The sequence below is a fragment of the Aedes aegypti genome, chromosome 2 (assembly GCF_002204515.2).
Source record: "Aedes aegypti strain LVP_AGWG chromosome 2, AaegL5.0 Primary Assembly, whole genome shotgun sequence".
In the NCBI taxonomy this organism is placed as follows: Eukaryota; Metazoa; Arthropoda; class Insecta; order Diptera; family Culicidae; genus Aedes; species Aedes aegypti.
In genome coordinates this window covers 281,153,912-281,179,188 of record NC_035108.1, presented here as the reverse complement: position 1 = coordinate 281,179,188, position 25,277 = coordinate 281,153,912, and the positions used below count along the sequence as shown (strand labels likewise).

Genomic DNA, 25,277 nt, shown 5'->3' with positions numbered 1-25,277 from the left:
TAATCATGGAACGGCTTTTTGCTCTATTATTTTAAGTAGATGCTATTGATCCCCCTTTGCTCCTATCCGCAACCCGGTGCACGCGCCCTGTTGGTTTTCGAAAACCTCGTAGAAGATTACAAACCGTCAATGGCATTCCCAATTATTACCCCACATTGCACATTCAAGGGTCTGACTGTGCTCCTAACCCACCCTCAGTTTGTAATCTTCTCGCCAGTTTGAAATTATATTTTCCCGAAGTGAAAGTAATTTTGATGAGTGATGCCGTACTATGCAGTAGTTTAACCAGAATCTTTAGGTCAGAAGACAAAATCTAAATTTTGTAATAAAAAGGTTGCCATTGCTTTGAAATTCACCAACATCTAATCAAAGCTACTAACAACAGCGATCAATTATCAAAACTCATCGCTCCCTGGAAAATATAATCCCAAGCCCAGGGAAATCTCTGATAGCAAGAACACGAATTCAAACAAAAATCAAGTAGTAAATTATATTCCATCAGCGGCTTCCAGGCTAGTACCGTTATTCGATGGCATTGAGTAAAGTACATTTTGAAGTAGGGAACACTTCGTCATATTGAGGAGGAGTTTTCTTTAGATTCGAATCTTTAGATTCTTTTTGTCATATATATTAGCGACAATTTGATAGACAATGGCCTCCAACGAACAAAAGAAGACGTGCTTAACCTCAACTAATTATTTAAAAAAATGTATGGTGTTGATTTGTCGAATCTTCATTTTGAAAAATTCTGGGTTATGGCCCATTCGGGGAAAAGGTATTCGGGGTAACGGACTATTCGGAGTAATGGATTTCGGGATATTGGTTTTCTGGGTACTTGACCATTCGGGGTGATGGTTTTCGGGGTAATGGTATTCGGGGAAATGTTATAGTATCGTATGAACAGTCCTTAATCGATAGCGAATGCACCTATTAAGATTGTGTTATCATCAAGTGCTTAACATGCCCGACTTAATTTAGCTAATTCACTTTTCTATTCTATTATAAGCAGGGTTGGTAGCAAAAAGTGGTACCGAAAAAAGTTGTTTTAGTGACCAGATTTGAGAAATAAGTGACTAAAAAGTGACTTTCGATTCTCGAAAAAGTGACTAAAAGTGACTTGAAAATCAAACCATAATCAGTTTTATTTCAATTTTATTATACTGTTTTACGATCAATATTCAATATGATAGGGAATATTCAATATGATCTACTGCAGGTAGTATAGGTCTAGTGGAGTATCATATTTGGACATTTTTATTATACTTCCAAAATTTCAAGATATTGCCTAATTTTTTGCAAACAGGAAAATTAACATTTAGGTACGTAAACAATTCTTTTTTAGAAGATTTTCATTCTTTTCAAAATTGTATGTCTTTTATATCACCCAAGTATTTTATTTAGCAAATTTCAATAAGAATTTGGAAAATTTGTGAAAACTAATTTTTTATCATTTGGAAATGTACATCCAAAATCGCATAAAAAATAAATCTTAAAAACAGCTAAAATTGAATTCAATTTTAACTGTGTAGATCCCAAAACTTTTCTATGACTTCAAGTCGATAAGAATTTAAGATTCAGTTTAGAAACATTATAAGCGTATAGATGAAGTTCCGTCAAATGTAATATTCAAAGAAGATTGCTTTCTATTTAGCTTATTATATTCTTCTTTAACGCTTCTACCAAGTAAGGTCAATAGCGTCGGTCATTCAAAGTTGATTTTCTATAATGATAAAAATCAGGTAAAAGTTTAGGGGAGGGATTATTAGAGTATGTTTAAAACTACTAATTGAACTTTAACACTTCACTTTTTGCAAAAAATAAAAATACTAATTACTAGTGATTTTAGTATTTTATTTTATTTTTTTTTAGCAGAAAATGAAGTGATAAAGTTCAATTAGTAGTTTTAATGTTAATGTACAAGAGTTTATGTGGACACTTTCAGTGACGAACTGTTCATATTTCGATAAACCAATTCATTTAAGTAACCTGTCCACCGTTGTCATGAAAAAATATATATCAGAATGAATATATTGTATATTTAAGGTGCAAGAAAAAATGGCTCAAAAGTCAGAACTGAAAAAGCAGTTTACTCCTTTTAAAACAATAAATTGATGAAAATAGGAACATACAGCCTTTTTATTTGGCAAATAAAAGGGCTGTGTGTTTTTATTTTCTTCGATTTGTCTATTTAAAAAGTGAAAACTGCTTTTTCAGTTTTGCCTTTAGCGCCATTTTTACTTGGGCCTTAAAATAAAAGCATGCAACGAGCTCACCAAATTGATCATCCATCCCTGATTGAGCAGGTGTTTATTCAGCATGCTCATTTCACAAAAGTAAAATATCACTCCGGCGACGCGAAAACCTGAACTCGTTTGCACTCAGAGCGCGTGCAAACAAAAACGAGAAAAAAAAAAAAAAATTCGGCGACGCGACGACACAAAAAACAGTTTTTTTTCTGGTGAAGATGAAACGAAGCCATAACACAAGCCCTCAACAGCACAAAACTAGAGAACCAGACAGCGGTTCAAGCTGAAAACCTGATCGATAGATCATTACTCATCAAGCTCTCAGCCCGATCCGCTGCCCGCCTCTCCTGGCCCGTGCTCCTGAAAATTTGAGGTTTGGTATCGATGGCTTTGATGAAACACTGCCGAGCAGAACGCGTATTGAATTGACTTGAAAACGAAGTGTTAGATAATGGAAGATAAACGTCTAACTATCCACCACAAGGTGCAAAAATACTATTAAAAGGAAATACACGAGCTACTAAAAAAACTAAACACTAATAATAACTTTGATACTATTACAAATTACGTGGAACTCTATGAAAGATTAACTTTATTCCAAGTTTTTTTCACAGGAGAACCATGACCAAAATTCTGATACTGACATGAAATTTATCTGATGATGACCTTACTTAAACATAGCCTAAATTAAAAAAGCCGATTCATAATTTTCTCATGAAAATGTAGCTCAAAATAGTTGAAAAAAGTGACTTTTTGACGAAAAAAGTGACTTTAGTTGAAACGGCTTAAAAAAAGAGACTTTAAGGTGACTGGCTTAAAAAAAGTGACCAAGTCACTAAAAAGTGACTCGCTACCAGCCTTGTTTAATAAATTATAAGTGCTTGCACAGCCAATATTGAAAGGCATCCTGGAGATACCGGAACTTCTTCCAGTATTTTCTTGTCAGCATTAATATTTGCATCATATCAGTAATATAACACAAATATTATAATGGCCAGGCTCACTGTGCAGACTTGAGTTTGAAGATAATTCAAAGAAAAAAAAAAAAAAAAAAAATACGGCGGTCAGTTTATCCACGTGTGAATAAACATCATAAACACAAATATTTGAATTTTTAATGAAAGAAACGGGCACAGCCTAACCAACCGTTTCATTTCAGGGAGATAAATAAAATCGTTGGGAGTGGCGTGCTAAGAATGTTAATGCACACTTCATGTGCTGATTCTCTTTCTATTGGGATGGGACACGGGTATTTCTTCCTTGTGCCATGGTTCAAGAGCCTTGGCTTAAGCGCCATTCCTCGCTCAAAAACTCTAATTTGGCTAATTCACTTTTCTGCAAAAATAAAATTTTCAACGCAAAATCAGCAAGTAGATGGGGTGTATCTAAATTATTGCTTTGCTGAATCTATTTTGCTGATAATTATGTACAGATTTTGCTGTTTTACGGGCGAATATATCATGGGGTAAAGAACTACTTGGGCAAGATCCATGAGCCTTTGTACGTGCCATAAATTCTTTTGACTTTTACTGTGCGCCGTGTGTCGGTGCTGTCCCGCAGGCAACTTGAAAACAGGGCGCACAGTAAAAGTCAAAAAGCATGCATAGGCTCATTTTGGCATGGGGAATCGTCTGCAACTTTGAATAAGAAACAGTTCAATAATATACGCTTATTGTGAAGAAATATAAGTTCAGTAGCTTTCAAAAATCCCCTGCTGAAGTGAATCAAATATGCTTTGATTATGTCCCTGATACCGCTAAAGCCAGATAAAATGCATTCTTTCAAAAAAAAAAAAAAAAAACTGCTCGTCCTTTTATGGTCAGTCATTTTGTATTGGACAATTATCATAGAACAACTAATACAAATAGAAATTGAGATTTAAATATTATACAGAAAGCTTATTCGTCTAAAATAGAATCAAAAATATACCTGCGTCACCACCCTTCGGTGACTAGAACAGAAATTCCAAATCCGGAATGTCCACCTCCTGCAGACCGAAGAGAAAACTGGACGGGAAGGTCTCTTTTACGGTTGCTCTGTTACGCTTTGCCACCTCCGGACGCGGCATTTCAAGTTCCGGCAGTTCCAGTGGCTCAATTTTAAGCGCCTTCATGGGCTTAATCTCCCGCCGGTAAGTGGGACCATTGTACTCGATCATCTGCTCCAGCAAATCCTCCCGGAGGCAAGCTTCTTTGCCCCAGCTGTATTCCGCATCCAGTGGACTGAAAATGGGAAACAACGGCGCCGTGACATTTTGCTTTTTGGAGCCAATCGATTGGGCGGGAATGTTACTTTCGGACGATTTCTTTCGCGAAATCGTCGAAGCAAAGGACTTCTGCTGCTGGGAAGGCTTTTTGAGCGAAGCTGCTCCTCCCTCGGACGGTTTTCCGGTTAAATTTGACCGCGACGCCGCGCTGCTGTTGGTCAAATCCTTGAGGGCGCTTTTGAACGGGGCTCGGGAGACATTTTTGCCCGGCAATGGCGTTTCTGGAACAATAAGAACGGGTAATTAGCTTACGTGATCCTAAATTACAGAAAGTTCGACTAACTGCCAATGTGGGCATTTTCGTTGACGTTCCGTTGCTCGAGAATGTTGAAGGCTCGTTTTGTCGCCATCCTTAATTTGTTAACTCCAGATTACTTATCCGACAAAGGCTATCTGCGATTGAACTTCTTGACCGTGAGGATTGCTTAAACTTTTTGTTTAGTTTCAATAAAATCTTTTGTAATTTTATCCTTTTGTTTCCAGCATCAGAAACTGTAATTTAAATGCCGCAGATGTTTTGTTGTTGAGGCGCACAAAACGGTGAGCAGTAAACGGCAAAATCGATAAAAACTGTAGAGGTAATCATGCTAAACTGTTTTCATCCAAATCTGAGCAATCAATATAAAGTTTTCTACTAAATGGCTTAAGTTGGATTTGCTGGAATAATTCGAACCGAGAGTTTCTCTTTCCAGTGTGTGACCGACAGAATCGCTATTTGTTACAATATATATAAAAAGTAAATAGATCAAAATGATTTCAAAGAATACAAATTTCAGAGGCAATAAAGCATACCTAAATATAACTAAGGTTGCTTATCTCGATTTTACAGTGTATGATCCTTCTTACGAAGCCCCTAGTAATGAGAAGCGCAACTACACTCAGCAGCACAGCATTCTGGTGGTGGATAGCTGAAACCACGTGACAATGCACGATTATGGCGAACTGGTCAACATTCCATGATTTTGGGTCACGGTAACAGATTTCTACGCAGGGTATATGCTTGGGGCCTTCCTTAGCCGAGTGGGTAGAGTCCGCGGCTACAAAGCAAAGCTATACTGAAGCTGTCTGGGTTCGATTCCCGGTCTATCCAGGATCTTTTCGTAATGAGAATTTCCTTGACTTCCCTGGGAATAGAGTATCTGCCACACGATACCTACACTGAGAACAGCGTTGCAGTTGAAAATACTATATTAGAGGGTTAAATTAAATACACAACGCCACTTGATTTGTGCAGACTAAATTTTCATTTATTTCAAATATTTTGTGCATTCATTTTTACCATGGTACCATTTCGACAGTAAAAATTACTATATCATGGTTAAAAACTTGCGGCAAGCCAGAATCGAACTGAGGATCTTGCGATTGTCAAGCGCGAACGCTTACCGCTCGGCTATCGATGCGGTTGGATCGAGAGGGATCAAAACGCAAATAAAAAGCGCTCTTGATAGCTCAATCGTGATTGGAATAGTAAATTTAAAAACTTGTTCATGGTTCTCATTACTTCAACGCTTGTTTCAGTGTATACAAATGCGAAAATGGCAACTTTGGCAAAGAATGCTCTCTCATCAAAGATGGTTAAAAGGAATAAGATGACCGACTTTTTATTTTTCCATACATTTTGCCGACTATTCAAGTAACACTAATGCCATCTGTTGAGTGAAAAGCGCGTAAACTTTATTTTCGGCTTAATGCAAATCATTGTGCAATTGAAAAACGATGAGCAAGAGGAAGAAATCAAAACAAACACGCTTAAAAGAAAGATACACAGAATTGAGTGCGACCCACACAAAATCTGGCTCTTCTAAACCAACACAAAATTTGTGTAATGCTAAAAAATCCCACCTGTGCTGGTTTCTTTTGACGTTAACTACGTCTTACGGCAATATACTGGGTGTCAATTGAAAATCTAAAATTTTGCGACCGTCACGAAATTATGTAAGATTTTGAGCGCTAATAACTCAGTCATTTATCGATAGATTTTCAATATTTTCCCACCAATCGATCGGAAATGTATACAACAATTTCCTCGAATGGAGAAAACTATTGATTATTGACAATAAACTATTGAAAATTGGGAAAATGTCGACCCCTTTCTTACGCAACCAATCACGTGCAAGCAGTTTTCCACGCTTCTTTTGCGTTCCGCTTCGCACTATAAAACCAGACCGATTCCTGCTTCTTCGCTCATTCTTCTTTTTGCCGTCAGATTGTGAACATGGTCGGCGAGCAAGTCTCGAGTGCCTTTCGCATTCTCAATTCAGTTTTTAATGGAACGCGAATGGAACAACAACACGCCGCCGCGACTGAAGCCGCTTGTTAAAGCGCCCATCATCATCGCCACCGCAAACCTCATCGGGCGAGGAGGATTTCTACCAGTGCGCCGTCAGCATCTCGCTACCAGAGGCAAGCTCTTGATCATCAAGCGGCGGCAAAATACCAGCGTCCGGATTGTGAAATCGCTCAAGGTTTCACAATGGACTCGCGCTTCCAGAATTGGCGCTGCAGGAATCGGGGCGCAAAGGTAAGTTTGTACGAGGTGGCTGAAGAAAATCGACCAAAGCCGCTTGTTGAAGCGCACATCGTCATCAGCACCGAAAATCTCACCGGGCGAGGAGGATTGCAACCAGTGCGCCGTCAAAATGTGTCCGTGTTACGTAAATTCAACAATTCAATCGGCACTTTTCAGAGCCAACAAATGTGTTTTAAAGAGTTGATTGTGTAATATTCCTTAATTTGTTCGAGATAGCTGAAGAAAATCGACTAAAGCCACCGAAATGTGTCCGTGTTACGCAAATTCAACAATTCAATCGGCCTTTTGCGGAACCAACAAATGTGTTTTAAAGAGTTAATTGTGTAATATTCCCTAATGTGTTTACCACATACTAGCTATAATTTCTCAATTCATCTCATAGCAGCATACAATAATTGATTTATTACGAATAATTGACAATACGGCAATTTGAGGATGTTTCCGAGGACGCTGCTGCAGTGCCGTCGGGATGCAATAACAGCATAATGCTCATCTTGTACATCCCTTACCCAGACATCAGTTTCATATATGTAGCCTATTTCCCAGATAAGAAAACGAAGAATTTGAAAGGAGGAGCATCACCTGCTATTCTAAGGGTATAAAGCATCCCTTCTTCGTTGAATTCGTTTTCATTCTGTTTTCGCTTTCGAGCTGGTAAGAGCTCCTCCAAACCTGCTCAGCTCCTCGCTACCAGAGGCAAGCTGTTTGTACGAGATGGCTGAAGAAAATCGACCAAAGCCGCTTGTTGAAGCGCACATCATCATCCGTACCGCAAATCTCATCGGGCGAGGAGGATTGCAACCAGTGCGCCGTCAAAGTGTGTCCGTGTTACGCAAATTCAACAATTCAATCGGCCCTTTTCAGAGCCAACAAATGTGTTTTAAAGAGTTGATTGTGTAATATTCCCAAATTTGTTCGAGATGGCTGAAGAAAATCGACCAAAGCCGCTTGTTGAAGCGCACATCATCATCCGTACCGCAAATCTCATCGGGCGAGGAGGATTGCAACCAGTGCGCCGTCAAAATGTGTCCATGTTACGCAAATTCAACAATTCAATCGGCCCTTACCAGAGCCAACAAATGTGTTTTAAAGAGTTAATTGTGTAATATTCCCTAATGTGTTTACCACATACTTGCTATAATTTCTTAATTCATCTCATAGCAGCATACAACAATTGATTTATTACGAATAATTGATAATACGGCAATTTGAAAATGTTTCCGAGGACGCTGCTGCTGTGCCGTTGGGATGTAATATATTTTCTATTGTTAAGGAATGATTCAAATATTACCTAACGCAAAATTTTATTTTAAACATATATCTTTTCTAAATTCACAAACCATTACATTCTGGATTATAACCAAAGGAAGGTTGCAATTATGACATTTGACTATAATACAAATGCAGCAAATTAAATGGCGTAGTTAACGTCATGCGGTCGTGTCTTGTACACAACCCCCACTGATTTTTATTTTTCTTTCTTCTTATGGTATTCAGAGATAATTGGGAATATCGAACAACCCCGTGTGAGCTGTGTATCTTTATTTAAGTGTAAATGTCATAAACGAACATTTAGACATCTGGTGGCCACTAGGAGAACGTTACGTTTTAGTAGGCTTTTGACTCACCAGAGCTGCGCTGTTCATGTCGCCTGGAAAAGACCGGAGTCGATTATCTTTTTCCATCTAACCATCTTTGCCCGCGTGCAAAATGGCCAAAATAACGTTGCGGAGGAAGTGGCGGCTGGAACGGAAGCTTCCGTTTCCGGATCTCGAGAGTGAGACGGCGATTTCACCTATTAATACACGGGACGATCCGCTCCTGCCAATAGAGGAACACGTACCCAGCGACCCGGCTTCGCGTACCTGTCCGCTAATGCGAGCGGGGAGTAATGTCGCCCTATCTTTGGATTAGGATCGAGGATCGCGGCGTGCAATTGGCGTCACGCTTCAACGAACCGAACTCTCGGAAATGGGTCCACCAGAGATGACGTAATGGGACCTTCACCTTCGGCAATTGGCGTCCGAAGGAGGAAAATTCGCTATAGAAGTACCGTTTTGATTCATATTACGGACACTTAAGGCCTCAGTGAAGTATAACCCAGCTTGGACCATACAAAATAAATCATTCTGTATGATTTTTTAGCGTTATCGAGCGACGGAAGCCCTTAACTTTCGGATGGTGGGTAAAGAATACGCGTCCGCAACTTGAATAATTTTAAATAAATCAAAACGTGTGGCTTTTTCATGATTCTTATTCCGGACGCTCCCTCACTTTTGCCTCATATTCCGGACGCTTTGATTCGAATTACGGACAGCTCATGATAATCATTAATGGAACAGTCAAATCATCAATTGAAATCGTTCAACCACTTAAGAGACGTCTAAGGTAGTTGGGCATTATAAATTTGCAATGATATTTATGGAAAAAACCTAATAAAACGAGCTTCAAAAATGAGAACTTTTGGACAGCGAAAATTGAAACATTTCGTGTGAAATGTTTCCCATACAAACGAGAGTGTCCGGAATTTGAAGCTGTCCGTAATATGAATCAAAACGGTACTTTAGCGACTTCACTCGCGCCTCCGTTTGACTTTTGCATGGCGTGTGGAAGGTATGGCGACAAATCTGAATTACGCCTGTAGTCCGCCTAAATGTGTACATGGAAAAGATATTATAGTACAAGATAGAGATTGTCGCTGTCGTCGCTGTCCGCAACATGTCGGGGCGATAACTGTCAAACGGTTTGTACTTTCATGCTAAACTTGCTCCGCTCAAAAATGATTGCCGAGAACACATTTTTATTTTGCTTCTGAACATCATGAACATGCCTCTGAAAAATTCCAATTTTTTTTTTCTGTTTGACTTGCCGAAGCACTTTCCTACTTGGGGAAAAAACCATCGACCCCCGGTTTTTTTTTCAGAAAAAATCCCGAAATACTTCTCATCCTACCAACGGCCAACTGTTTGCTGCCGAGCGGGAAATGACTGATGACTTCTGTTTCCTTCGATCCTTACACAACTTGTTGGTCATTGGCAACTCACAGAATGAGTGCGACTTATACACAATATTCACTCATTCAGCCAGTTCTGCATTGGTTGCTGCATTCTGTGAAGTTCGAACACATGCGCTGCGTCGATCTTGTTAAGCGTGTCTGAAAAAGAGTAGCAAAACACGGGACAGCTCAGCTGCCGCCATTAAGGTCAAAATATGTAGAATCCAAATGTTAACACTGCCACTGCTGCGTGCCGTTTCCATAAACACAAATCGTCACAAAAATAGCAATACAAAGAGTTTATTTGTATTTTTTCTATAAGTAAATTGTATACCAAGTAATTAAAACTAATAATCAAATGCATATTTTCAACAACGATTGGGATTTGTGTCGTAAACAGGAGCGTGAGCGGAGTTTCAAAGTAATTGCTGTAAAGTAACAAAATGTTTGGCCTTAACTCATTCGCGTTTGAATTTGACAGTTATGACCCACCAGATGCAAGGATGGTTCGGCAAGCCAAACAATGAGCTTCTGTACGAGCCATAAATTCTTTTGTTCTCATGACTTTTACTGTGCGCCGTGTGTTGGTGCTGTCTCGCTCTCTCTCACGGGCAACTTGAAAACAGAGCGCACAGTAAAAGTCAAACGTTTTATAGCATGCATAGGCTCATGGGAACACTAGCGACAATCTCCATCTTGTATGAGCCTATGCATGCTATAAAACATTTGACTTTTACTGTGCGCCCTATTTTCAAGTTGCCCGTGAGAGAGAGCGAGACAGCACCAACACACGGCGCACAGTAAAAGTCAAAGGAACAAAAGAATTTATAGCAAGTACAGAGGCTCATTATAATATCTTCTGTACATGGCGCTTTGCGAAGCTTTCACCAATTCGTTATGGCAAACGCAATCCACATGCTTACGCTACATGGATTGCTGCATTTTACGAACGCAAACAAAATATTTTTATTCAACGCTATAAAAACTAAAATCCTTTTTTGTTTTATTTTTGTTTGTTTGTTATTTATGTTTTTAAACTAAAAAAACGTAAAACGTTACAATACATGTATATGAAATGCTGAATATGATATTCGCCAGTTCCTTCTGGAACAGGTTCCAGTTTCCCTTGCGCCCAGAATGGCTACCCAAGAAACAATTCAGGGCACTTAATAAACATATCTGCTTAACAAATATTTTATAACAGTCGTGGCAGTTTAACAAGAGTATGTGCTGCATACAGTGACGATTAAACGTTTTATATTTTCTGAGCAGCACTTTAGTTCCTAGTTTTCATGTTATTTTTAAAGCTGGTTGAATAAAAGTTTAAGCAACGTTAGTTGGGAAAAGGCTTTGGTAGTTTAATAGTCGCTTTATAACAACAGAAGATGAGCTACTTCTATCAATTAAGATGCAGTTCTTCCATATGGGACACACAATTGAATAACAAGCTTGTGCAATGTTTAACAAAACTTACCAAGAAACAATTTTGAGCGATTAATAAACATGTTTGCTTAATTAGTGTTCTACAACAGCCGTGGGGGTTGAAAAAGGTTTATGCTGTATAAAATGATGATTAAATGTTGAATATATTCATAACTGCGTTTTAGTTCCACACTTTCATGTTATTTTAATAGCTAGTTGAATCAAAGTTGAAACAACGATGGTTGTTAATTTTGTTTGGTTGTCTATAATTACTGAAAATAAGCCGTTTCTATTGATTCAGATTCTGCTGTTCAAACTTTTACAATACATAGCAACAATTTTTGTCGTCACTTTTCTTCACGAAACGTAAATAGCTCAAAGTGCAGTGAAGATACGTTTGCTTCCAAATGGCGACGTTTCAACCACAAGTCATTTCTTGTAATGTAAATGCTTTCAAGCATAGTTGTAGATACATTGTTGTTATTAAATTCAAGAGGTGTGGTAGTAATCATTGTTCTTCAGCTATTAGATGCCTTACTCAAGCCTAATTAGCCCGGAGAATCTATTCAATCACAATCGTTTTATTGACATAATATAGTATATACAATAATCTCGGCCATTGAACACTAGTTACATTATAAGTAGCATCTGCAATGTTTATTCAACATTGAAACCATTAGTTGTCCATCGAACATCCAGAAATGCTTGTTCAGCGTTTGTCTGTTAGGGTTGCATAACGAGTAAATACTGAATTGTGGAAGTAAAGTAGTAGAAGTAATTATTACCTATGATCAACGAACAGATAATTCAACGACATATTATCATAAGGTGATTATTCATCTATTAAGGAGTGTATCGAAAAGTAGTCGCAAACATTCAAAACGGTATATCTCAGAGCATAGTTTATCTTTTTAAAAGCTTTTTTTCGCGCAAATCTTCATCATGTCATCAATTGTTGAAGCAACTTAAAAAATAATGAAAAACAAGGTTTATAAAGCATGGAAAATAAAATCTTGCACAAAATTTCATTTTTGAAGTGTCTTCTGAAGATTCGATGGTTTGTATTGAACAAAATGTATATCAAACAAAATAGGATGAAAAGCTTATCTATCGGAAAATATGTTCACTTCACACAGGAATTGGAACAAGGTCGATTTTAGAAAGTCACTTTTGTTTAATCAACTTTTGAAGCTCTGTCATATACAGCGGTAATTATATAGAGTAAAATTTTTACTTACGTTACTTCATAAATATGCAAAGAAACTTTTCCAATCAAAAAACATTTTTTTTATTCGTTACAATTGTTCGATATTACCATTAACGTGTAGAAAGAAAAAAAAAATCAAAAAACGAGGTCCTTAAAAATCGACTTTTTTCGATTTTTGTATTTGCTCTCAAATGCTTGTTAATGAATTTTTCAAAATATTTTTTACACTATAGCGAAGTATGCAGTTCAACTGAAAAGTAATCGCCTATCTCGATGCGTGGGAAATTTCTTGCAAGAAATGCTCAAGAAAAACATTTTTCTTTGATCGCAGTACGCAGTTGAAAAGAAATGTCATTTCAAATGGAGCTCACTGTAGGAAATTTCTTGACCATTTCTTGAGCAGAAATTTTTACTTTTCTTGAGCGGAACAGCATACTAAGCTTATGTCATGAGAGTTGTGGCACAGAATATATTAGCATAAACAAAAACCATTTTTTCTTAAAATTCAACATATTTATTAACATATCAAATTTTTCAGAGGTGTGCAAGATTTTCATCGATATCTGTTAGTAATTTGCAAAATTATCATGTAAAATGCCACTTTATTGAAACAATATCACCCCATCATCATTTTTAAATACATTGTAAAGCATTTCTGATCAAAAAATTGTTTGTAGGTTTAACCCATTATTTTTTTAGACTGTTTTGAATGTTTGCGACTACTTTTCGATACACTCCTTAATATACTGTAATAAAGCAGATAGCTTTAATAAGACTTGCGTTTGAGACCTCTTCACAAGAAATGTTCTACAATGGTGCTAACATACACCGAAGGCAAGCAGAATAATTAAACGATGTTCAAACAACATTGTACGATTACATATTCGATTATCTTATTGTATCTTTAAATACTGCTTTAATATGCTCATTAGACTGATGCAAATTTTGAAGTTTTTGCTCCCCTATGCTTAAACGATGTCAATTATGATAAAAATGATCCTCCCAAAATTTGAAGTGATTCTGAAGAAATTTGGTTGTGCACACGCTATTTTAAGTTTATATGGAAATTACTATGGAAAAGGCAAACCTTTTGTGTCCAGTCCTCTAACTGCTCGTCATAATAATCTATGAAAAAGTGAATACATTCATCTCATGTGAAAACTTCCCAGCTACAACTTTGCAGAAGACCACATTTTGATGGGATGTAAGGATAATTTGTTATTAGTGATAACAAAGTCTAAATCATGCTGAGATGATCATTCAATTACTTTCAGAGCAACACTACTGTTTTGCTGTAGAACATAGTAGCCTGGATTACTTTGATCTATTCTACCCGCCAGGAGCACCAATGTTGCCTGCCGAGCAGTTGGTTAACCCGTATAGGCCTGAGTGAAAGCAAAAAAACTAAAACCATTGCCACTCAGCGAATACTTAACGGATTCAAATATTTTTTTGTCAGTATACTGGCCCACATATCTAGTTTCTAGAAGTGGCCAGAGGAACTCGGAAATACTCCTGTAGCCGGAGTTATTGCGGTGGGTTACTGGGTCAAGTCGGGTAGAAAAAGGCAATTTTTTGGGACATGACAAGTTATCTTTATTTGTTTTCAATGGCAAACATATTAATTCGCATAAATCATTAAGATCTGATATTCAACACTAAAAATAAATAGTTTTGCACCGTTCAGAGTGTACCAGATGCAACCACTAGGACTTAATACCCTGCTGAACCGGTTATAGATTTGTTAAGTGCTAAACTGTTTAAAAATTCTAAAAGTATAGATCGAACATAATAATTCACTAAAATGCGTTTTCAAAAGCTTGACACAGATGTTAAGATACAAATTGTGCCCTTAATCATAAATTTGAGGCATCCCGGGGATTCGAAAATGATCATTTGTAGGATCAATCAAATGGAGTTGACATAATTATTCAGTTTAATCGATTATCAGAAGGTTTACGCTGATGTGTTTTTCTCAAAACTCCTGGATATAGTGGCCACATTATAGCCGATTCTGGAAATTATCTGTGACTTGAAATTTGCCTACCTCCAGGGGCACAGAAGAACAAAACCCTTGTCACCTGACCTGACCCACTGATCAACCGCAATAACTCCGGCCACATGAACATTCTCGAGATCCTTTGACCACTCTTAGAACCATGATATGTGTACGAGTATACTGACAAAAAATAATTGAAATCCCTTAAGTATTCGCTGAGCGGTGACAGTTTTCGATTTTTTTCTTTCACTCAGGCCTATACGGGTTAAGCATGCAAAATGCAAACCCAGTTTATGATTAAGAATAGCAATTTATCCCTAAGTCCTATCAAAATGTGGTCTTCAGCAAAGTTGTAGCTGAAAGGATTGTGCATGAGCAGAGGTTGTTCACTTTTCCATAGAATGTTATATCGAAGAGATAGAGGCATGAACACAAAAAGTTGGCGTTTTCCATAGTAATCTCCATATAAACTTCAAATGGCGTGTGCACAGTCAAATTTCTTCCGAATCACTTTAAACTTTGGGAGGATGCTATTTACCATAATAAAAATCATTTAAGCATAGGGGAGCCAAAATTTTAAAATTTGCATCACTCTAATGCTCATGTATATAACCTTGGTTAGAGCAGTGGATATGCATGCGCCTGTGAATCGGAAGGTCCTGAGTTCAAGCCCAGGCATCTAAAATATGTTCACTTAATTCAAATTTAATAATAATGCTTCAAATTCTCTAGGTGCACAGATTTGATATATATAGTACCGTAAAACGGGGTAACTTTGATAATGCGGGTAACTTTGATAGTGCGAGACCCACAACACACTAAACGCAATAACAAAGTTTCTATTAATCAGTTAAGCAAAACGAATACAAAATCAAAGAGTATTAGTATGACACTTCATGTCAAATCTATTTTCGTTGTAATCAAGTATATTTGAAGATTTATATGCAAATATTAAAAATTAATACGATTTTAGCATTTTTGAAACGCTCACAAACAATCGTGTAACAGATCACTATTTTATTATGCCATAATGAGTTCGTCACTTATCCTTGACAGCCTAATCGTAGCAAAACATGAATTCGGTATCAAATCTCTTAGCGAAAACCATTTTTACAAACTGGGACCATTTTTGTAGTATAAGTCAGAAATTTCCATATAGCGTTAAACGCCTGGAGGTATGCAACGCCCTATAAATGTTCCGTAATGCATTCAATTTTGTTCGTTTATACTCCATTATCAAAGTTACCCCAAAACCGAAAACCGACTTTCGATTTTTTGAAAAATTATATATCCATTCTAAATAAATCTTTTGGCAATCTATCAACTGCAATCGATAGGTAGGATACCAGTACTTGTTTTAAAAATATAAATTATAATTCTTTGAAACAGCAAGCTTAAATATTCAAGTTTTCATCGAAAAAACTATCAAAGTTACCCCGTTTTACAGTATATATACTCACATACAATTTCCACGGTTCCATTCTAGAGTTTCATATCTTTCGTATGAAGCTAAAAGAACGAAAATCGATTCAAAAATGGACTTTTGAGAGCGTTTCAAAGTCATGGATCATTTTTGACCCTTAATGCATAATGTGTCATTTTTATTGTAGCGTCGCTCTTAGAGGTCATAACGCATATAAGTACAAAAGTGGAGGCAGTATACGTGTATGCGTCGTATGGCTACATACAAATTGTACGTATATCATCGCCATCTTTGTACTCTTATGTCTATCATATACGAACGTGTGTTTACTGGGAAGTTTTCTATCACTTGATAGAAGGAGAGTTAAATTTTTCCAATCACAAATACTTTTCACAACTCTTACAGTTTGATAACAAGTAAAACAAAATGTATGGAACTGTAAGTTAAACTTGAAGGGTTTTTTTGAAGTCTGCCCTATAGACTTTATTTTTTTGCTGAAACTATGTTTATGTTATGGTAAGATAACTATCGATAACAATTTCGAAACTTAAGTACGTAGGATACCTTGGGTGTCAATTGTTTAAAAGAACAGCGGATTATTCCGATTACTGTTTCGATACTGTTGTCAAAATACAGAAATCATTGTAAATTTATTAGGAAATTTCTTAATGATGTTAATTACAAGGATGAGAAAAACTGACCAAACAGAAAGGAAAGAAAAACTTCAATCGGCCCATGCAGTTTGTTATGATTTATATAACGACTGTTTTGGATTAAACCGTGTTAATTTATTGATTCCCGAAACACAACAATTTTACAAGCCCCCGGCATGGCATTGGTGCGTGACAAAAATTATGACACGCCAATAGTGAGCTGAACATCAGAACCATTTTTTTTTGTCGTCCACTACTATCAGTCTGAGTATGGGCACCAGCGAATAATACAGATGCCCCTGTTTGGGAAAAACAAGCGACGTAAAAATAATAAAAATTAAAACTATAACATCCATAAAAATGGATAAATCATAAAAGAATCGTGTAAATACAGCAGATTATTGAAGGCTGTCATTTACACCACTGCATTCGGAGCTCGGGTGTGTGCACTGGCCGGTCATTGCAGGACTGTCGATATGAGCTGGATTTAAATGTGTCGTCCGCGCCGAAAAAGAGGGAAATTTGCTATGGCAGGAATTATCACCGAAAAGGGTGGATTATGACAGCTCCTACTTACATAACGCTACAATGTGACAACGAAATTCAATGTAAAAATGTTACTCATAACCGTTCAATTTATGAACACCGATATTTCATGCTCCGGAAAGATAAATCGAAAGTCTTTAGCCTTTCGTGGGTTCCTACCGGAAGCTGATAAATAGTAATCAATTTATTGTTTCCAGTGCACACGGCACTAGTAGAGTCACATCCCGTAGGCGACAGATTCGCAATCTTCCATTAGGAAATTTCAAACTCACGAAATCGCGCGGCACGTGATATTTTCACATGTGCCAGAAGCACCCATACCCAAAAGTCGAGCCAAGGATCATACTCATGTTCAAAATACCTATCTAAACCCGTACCCACTCCAGCGTTGAACGAAAGTGAACCATCGCACATCATCATCGGAAAGTCCAAAGCACTATGGGTTAAATGCAAAAAAAAAAAACAATACGGGTTCTATATTAATCTATCTCTATGAGTTACGGGAATGTTATGATTTTAAAGTTTTTCAATGAATTATCTGATTTGCTCTTGTCCACAGTTGATCAGCAGGAGTTTTCTCATTTTATTTTGTATGGGAAAAGGCATCTAACTTCAAATATCTTGTGAATGGAAGATTTAACCGAAAAAATATATGGTAGGCGTGGTAGCCATCATCATTACGCTCAACCGGTACCAAATATTTTTTCGAAAATAGTTCCCAATTTTCAGAAATAAATCGTTAGATGCATTTCGCCATACAAATATTTTTCGCGTTATCTTTTAGTTATTCTTCGCACATATACACTAGCGCATGTGCGTTACTATGTGCTGAGTAGCGAATCAGGCAATGCATTTAACCCATTTTGAGAAATAATTCGTTAGATGCTTTTCGCCATACACATATTTTTCGCGTTACTTTTTTAGCGATTTTTCGTGCATAGACACTAGCGCAAGTGCGTTACTATGTGGCGAGTAGCGAATCAGGGCATGCATGTAACCCATTACATTTGCTTATAACTATCAAATGACAGAAATGTTAAAACAGGAAATGTACAGCCAAAATATTTTTCATTACTTTCGAATTCTACATTCGCGTAAAACTGAAAACAAAAATTTAGAACACAAAAACCTGATTTAAATTGGGTCCACCCTTAGTTAAATTTTCAAAATCAATGGATTATATGCATGCCCTGATTTGCTACTCGCCACACCGTAACGCACATGCGCTAGTGTCTATGTACCGTCGATGGGGGTGACAATGGGTCTAGGGGGTGAGATTGGGTCAAAACGGAAAATTATGATTTATAAAATATTTCAGCTAATAACGCTGATATTACTAAAATTAATAATTCATATGTTAGGGAACATAGTATTACACGTAATTCATCACAATATACATTTTTAGAAATAGTAGTTTTCGTTTACTTTACCAATAAACTTGTATGTTGAAACTAGATGAAATTTACCACATTAAATTTCTCCTGTGCAAAGTATCACGCATGTACTTTAACCTCTATCGTTATTTTAGTAGAAGGTTGAAAGTCTTTTCATTGCACTTCATACGTATTTTCAGGAATCTATTTGATTTTTCCACAAAAAAATTTTTTTTTTCGGTACGGTGTCTTAAACATCAAAAATGGGGGTGACATTGGGTCAAGCAAGAACGATAGTAAATGAAATTGCAAGTCCACTTTTTTGACATTTTACGGTGCCGGAGGTTCTCTTTTTTCATTAAGAAGTGTTTATTCTTTCTAAATACAGCATCTCTGAAACATCAAACAAGTCTACATGAGTATTCCGTGCGTTGAATAACAATGCAACGCATTTTGACAACTTCTCAAACCAGCAACTGTGTTTCATGCGCAGCAACATCGTAAAATTTTATCAAGTGGATTTTTTTTTCGAAATTTAATTATTTATCAGTGTTTTCATATTAAAGAAACATCTCACGGAAGTACAAATAAGTTGGATCGCTGAAATACTGGGATAATGACGTCAACATCTGCCTGAAATGCACTGATCGTGGAATGTCGCACCGAAATTTAACTATTTGTGAAGGTTTAAAATAATAACTGTTCCAGTACACCTTTGGGGAAACTGAATAGGCTTTATGGTAATGGGGAAGAGACTTTGAAGAAAATTTGAGGGAAAAAACAAGAAAATTTATGTAAACTTGACGATAAATGTTGGATTTACATATTTTTCTCATAGCTCTTCAATTTTTTGGAATAATCGTTCTTTTAAGTGGGTTTATCATATGTGTGAAACATATTAGATATCTTCTCGTCTTGTTTGCATCGTATTTCATCAATACCTTTCAGCTGTGAACGGTTTTGCAATAATATTCTCAAAAACAAGTTATTTCAATTACAGTGACCCAATGTCACCCCCTCTATGGGGTGAGATTGGGGTCATTTTTCATTCACTTGTGGTGCCGCTGTGAATAAATATTATTCTTTAATATTTTGAACAGTTGTTAATGTACCATCAAAGTATATACACACACCAAATTTGAAGTTTATTGGAGTTAAATTGCGATAGTTATTCAATAAATAAATCGTACATATCCCTTTTTGACCCATTGTCACCCCCAACGACGGTACGACAAAACGCTAAGAGGTAACCCGAAAAATATTTGTATGGCGAAATGCATCTAACGATTTTTTTTTCTCAAAATTGGGAACTATTTTCGAAAAAAATATTTAGTACCGGTTGTGCGTGATGACAATGGCTATCACGCCTACCATATAGTTTTTTGATTAAAGCTTCATTCACAAGATATTTGAAGTTAGATGACTTTCCCCATACAAAATAAAATGAGAAAACCTGAATAAGAAGCACTCTATCAAACTTTTAACTAAAAAGATGTAAAACTGAATTACGGACAACTCTCTGAGACATCATTAATGGTTTACATGTTTGGCCTGATTCGCTACTTCGTTACATAGTACTTCTGCTGATCAACTGTGGGCAAGAGCAAAGCAGGTAATCCATTGATTTTAAGACATATCAATCTAATCCAATCCAATCAATCCAAAATCCAATCCAAATCCAATCCAAATCCAATCCAAATCCAAATCCAATCCAATCCAATCCAAATCCAATCCAAATCCAATCCAAATCCAATCCAAATCCAATCCAAATCCAATTCAAATCCAATCAAATCCAATCCAAATCCAATCCAAATCCAGATCCAAATCCATCCAAATCCAATCCAAATCAATCCAAATTCCAATCAAATCCAATCCAAATCCAATCCAAATCCATCAATCCAATCCAAATCCAATCCAATCCAAATCCCAATCCAAATCCAATCCCAAATCCCAATCCAAATCCAATCCAAATCCAATCCAAATCCAATCCAAATCCAATCCAAATCCAATCCAAATCCCAATCCCAAATCCAATCCAAATCCAATCCAAATCCAATCCAAATCCAATCCAAATCCAATCCAAATCCAATCCAAATCCAATCCAAATCCAATCCAAATCCAATCCAAATCCAATCCAAATCCAATCCAAAATCCAATCCAAATCCAATCCAAATCCAATCCAAATCCAATCCAAATCCAATCCAAATCCAATCCAAATCCCCAATCCAAATCCAATCCAAATCCAATCCAAATCCAATCCAAATCCAATCAAATCCAATCCAAATCCAATCCAAATCCAATCCAAATCCAAATCCAATCCAAATCCAATCCAAATCCAATCCAAATCCAATCCAAATCCAATCCAAATCCAATCCAAATCCAATCCAAATCCAATCCAAATCCAATCCAAATCCAATCCAAATCCAAATCCAATCCAAAATCCAATCCAATCCAATCCAAATCCAATCCAAATCCAATCCAAATCCAATCAAATCCAATCCAAATCCAATCCAAATCCAATCCAAATCCAATCCAAATCCAATCCAAATCCAATCCAAATCCAATCCAAATCCAATCCAAATCCAATCCAAATCCAATCCAAATCCAATCCAAATCCAATCCAAATCCAATCCAAATCCAATCCAAATCCAATCCAAATCCAATCCAAATCCAATCCAAATCCAATCCAAATCCAATCCAAATCCAATCCAAATCCAATCCAAATCCAATCCAAATCCAATCCAAATCCAATCCAAATCCAATCCAAATCCAATCCAAATCCAATCCAAATCCAATCCAAATCCAATCCAAATCCAATCCAAATCCAATCCAAATCCAATCCAAATCCCAATCCAAATCCAATCCAAATCCAATCCAAATCCAATCCAAATCCAATCCAAATCCAATCCAAATCCAATCCAAATCCAATCCAAATCCAATCCAAATCCAATCCAAATCCAATCCAAATCCAATCCAAATCCAATCCAAATCCAATCCAAATCCAATCCAAATCCAATCCAAATCCAATCCAATCCAATCCAAATCCAATCCAAATCCAATCCAAATCCAATCCAAATCCAATCCAAATCCAATCCAAATCCAATCCAAATCCAATCCAAATCCAATCCAAATCCAATCCAAATCCAATCCAAATCCAATCCAAATCCAATCCAAATCCAATCCAAATCCAATCCAAATCCAATCCAAATCCAATCCAAATCCAATCCAAATCCAATCCAAATCCAATCCAAATCCAATCCAAATCCAATCCAAATCCAATCCAAATCCAATCCAAATCCAATCCAAATCCAATCCAAATCCAATCCAAATCCAATCCAAATCCAATCCAAATCCAATCCAAATCCAATCCAAATCCAATCCAAATCCAATCCAAATCCAATCCAAATCCAATCCAAATCCAATCCAAATCCAATCCAAATCCAATCCAAATCCAATCCAATCCAATCCAAATCCATCCAAATCCAATCCAAATCCAATCCAAATCCAATCCAAATCCAATCCAAATCCAATCCAAATCCAATCCAAATCCAATCCAAATCCAATCCAAATCCAATCCAAATCCAATCCAAATCCCAATCCAAATCCAATCCAAATCAATCCAAATCCAATCCAAAATCCAATCCAAATCCAATCCAAATCCAATCCAAATCAATCCAAATCCAATCCAAAATCCAATCCAAATCCAATCCAAATCCAATCCAAATCCCAATCAACAAATCCAATCCAAATCCAATCCAAATCAATCCAAATCCAATCCAAATCCCAATCCAAATCCAATCCAAATCCAATCCAAATCCAATCCAATCAATCAAATCCAATCCAAATCCAATCCAAATCCCAAATCCAAATCCAATCCAAATCCAATCCAAATCCAATCCAAATCCAATCCAAATCCAATCCCAAATCCAATCCAAATCCAATCCAAATCCAATCCAAATCCAATCCAAATCCAATCCAAATCCAATCCAAATCCTAATGCCAAATCCATTCCAAATCCAAATCCAATTCCAATCCCAAATCCAATCCAAATCCAATCCAAAATCCAATCCAAAATCCAATCCCCAAATCCAATCCAAATCCAAATCCAAACCCCAATCCAAAATCCAATCCAAATCCAATCCAAATCCAATCCAAATCCAATCCAAATCCAATCCAAATCCAATCCAAATCCAATCCAAATCCAATCCAAATCCAATCCAAATCCAATCAAATCCAATCCAAATCCAATCCAAATCCAATCCAAATCCAATCCAAATCCAATCCAAATCCAATCCAAATCCAATCCAAATTCCAATCCAAATCCAATCCAAATCCAATCCAAATCCAATCCCAAATCCATCCAAATCCAATCCAAATCCAATCCAAATCCAATCCAAATCCAATCCAAATCCAATCCCAAATCCAATCCAAAATCCAATCCAAATCCATTCCAAATCCAATCCAAATCCAATCCAAATCCAATCCAAATCCAATCCAAATCCAATCCAAATCCAATCCAATCCAATCCAAATCCAATCCAATCCAATCCAAATCCAATCCAAATCCAATCAAATCCAATCCAAATCCAATCCAAATCCAATCCAAATCCAATCCAAATCCAATCCAAAAATCCAATCCCAAATCCAATCCAAATCCATCAATCCAATCCAAATCCAATCAAATCCCAATCCAAATCCAATCCAAATCCAATCCAAATCCAATCCAAATCCAATCCAAATCCAATCCAAATCCAATCCAAATCCCATCCAAATCCAATCCAAATCCAATCCAAATCCAATCCAAATCCAATCCAAATCCAATCAAATCCAATCCAAATCCAATCCAAATCATCCAAATCCAATCAAATCCCAATCCAAATCCAATCCAATCCAATCCAATCCAATCCAAATCCAATCCAATCCAAATCCAATCCAAATCCAATCCAAATCCAATCAAATCCAATCCCAAATCCAATCCAATTCTCTGCTCTTCTCACACACTTATGACGCAAGGCTGAAAATGTTCAAGAGCGTATGGAACAGATAGAGGTATCATCACGAGTTGCGTTAGATGCTAGTCAGTCCATTGCAAGTCGCAATAAGGTTAGTGGGTACATGGAATTCCAAATGTCGATGGTGAGAACCTCTGTATCCACTTCACTGCTATCTGCACACATCTAGGCTACCCAATTGATCAAGCCTTGCCCGTTGTGCACCTCACCCGCCTTAAGAACCCGAAAAACGCATGTAGGAGTAATCAACCAATACTGATAGAGTTTGCAATACATGGTCAACGAGAGATGTTTTTCGCAAAGTATTTACAAACACGAACTCTTTCGCAACAACATTTGGGATTCACTACAGAACGCCGAATATTCATCAACGAATATCTGTCCATAGCAATGCGAGTTGTGTTTTCTACTGCAATGGAAATGAAGAGAAATGGATTGCTGACGAAAGTGTATACGAAGGAAGGAGTTATACATGCTGTAACGAAGGACTCAAGAGATATAATAATCAGGAATGCTGATGATCTGCTGGATGAAAACATCTACAAATAACCTATCCTTAATAGTTTTTCAGTTTTCCTTCCAATCCATCCTCTTCTTCTTCTTTCTGGCGTTACGTCCTGGGACAAAGCCTGCTTCTCAGCTTAGTGTTCTTATGAGCACTTCCACAGTTATTAACTGAGAGCTTTCTATGCCGATTGACCATTTTTGCATGTGTATATCGTGTGGCAGGTACGAAGATACTTTATGCCCTGGGATGTCGAGAAAATTTCCAACCCGAAAAGATCCTCGACCGGTGGGATTCGAACCCACCGACCCTCAGCTTGGTCTTGCTGAATAGCTGCGCGTTTACCGCTACGGCTATCTGGGCCATCCTCTATTTTCCCTTGATTCCTTCCTGAAAGTTATACTCATCGTTTCTGTGATTGCTGATGCTGCTGGAGTTGTTGCTGTTGCTGCTAGCTGATGTTGATGCTGATGTAAGCTGCTGGTGCTGCTTGCCTTTTTGCTGCTATGATATGCTACTATGACGGATGTATGGAGCTTAATAATGTTCTCTGATTTACTCAATCACTTAGAAAGTTTTCGAGTCATGATGATTATTGTTAGTGTAAAGTATGGATGTTTTTATGTTTAAATGTAGTTTAGTTTTTGCTTCACATCGACACCTTTTCTTGAATGTTGCCTTTGCTTTTCCGTTCTTCGATTATGGCTAATTCTAGTATCATGAACAACTCCCTTTCGAATGTTTGTCTTCCTGGCGTAGTGTTAAAGTCTGCCTTAATTTCGAATAAGTTATCAGTTTGTTGTATTAATGCACAAAGCATTTGTGCCAGAAAAATGTCGAAATTTGACGAATTACATCAAATTATCCTGACATCAAATGTAGATATTGTGTGCATCGTAGAATCATGGTTGAATGCTAAGGTGAGTGATAATATTGCATGTATTGATGGATATAATTTAGTAAGACATGACAGAGTTCACAAACTAGGTGGAGGAATTCTTATTTATATTAAAAACAAGATAAATCATAAGATTGTTGATGTTTCATGTAATGTGATAGGTGTTGATAATACAGAATATGTTTTCCTTGAGCTTTCCATAGC

At 37.0% G+C, this 25,277-nt stretch overlaps 1 protein-coding gene across 1 annotated transcript; it reads right to left on the bottom strand.

Moving 5' to 3' along the window:
* Positions 1–4,054: 4,054 nt before the first annotated feature.
* Positions 4,055–5,071, bottom strand: LOC5565767. Its single transcript, XM_001650066.2, has 2 exons — positions 4,796–5,071; positions 4,055–4,733 (listed from the first exon to the last, which is right to left on the bottom strand). Exons 1-2 carry the CDS (start codon positions 4,860–4,862, stop codon positions 4,198–4,200), a joined length of 603 nt encoding a protein of 200 aa, XP_001650116.1. The 5' UTR covers positions 4,863–5,071; the 3' UTR covers positions 4,055–4,197.
* Positions 5,072–25,277: the final 20,206 nt, after the last annotated feature.

Bases quoted from the DNA above. Each gene is read 5' to 3' on its own strand.
- LOC5565767 (XM_001650066.2), bottom strand. From the start codon at position 4,862: ATGGCGACAAAACGAGCCTTCAACATTCTCGAGCAACGGAACGTCAAC. The intron at 4,734-4,795 runs GTTAGTCGAACT...TTATTGTTCCAG, and splicing joins CGAAAATGCCCACATTGGCA to AAACGCCATTGCCGGGCAAA.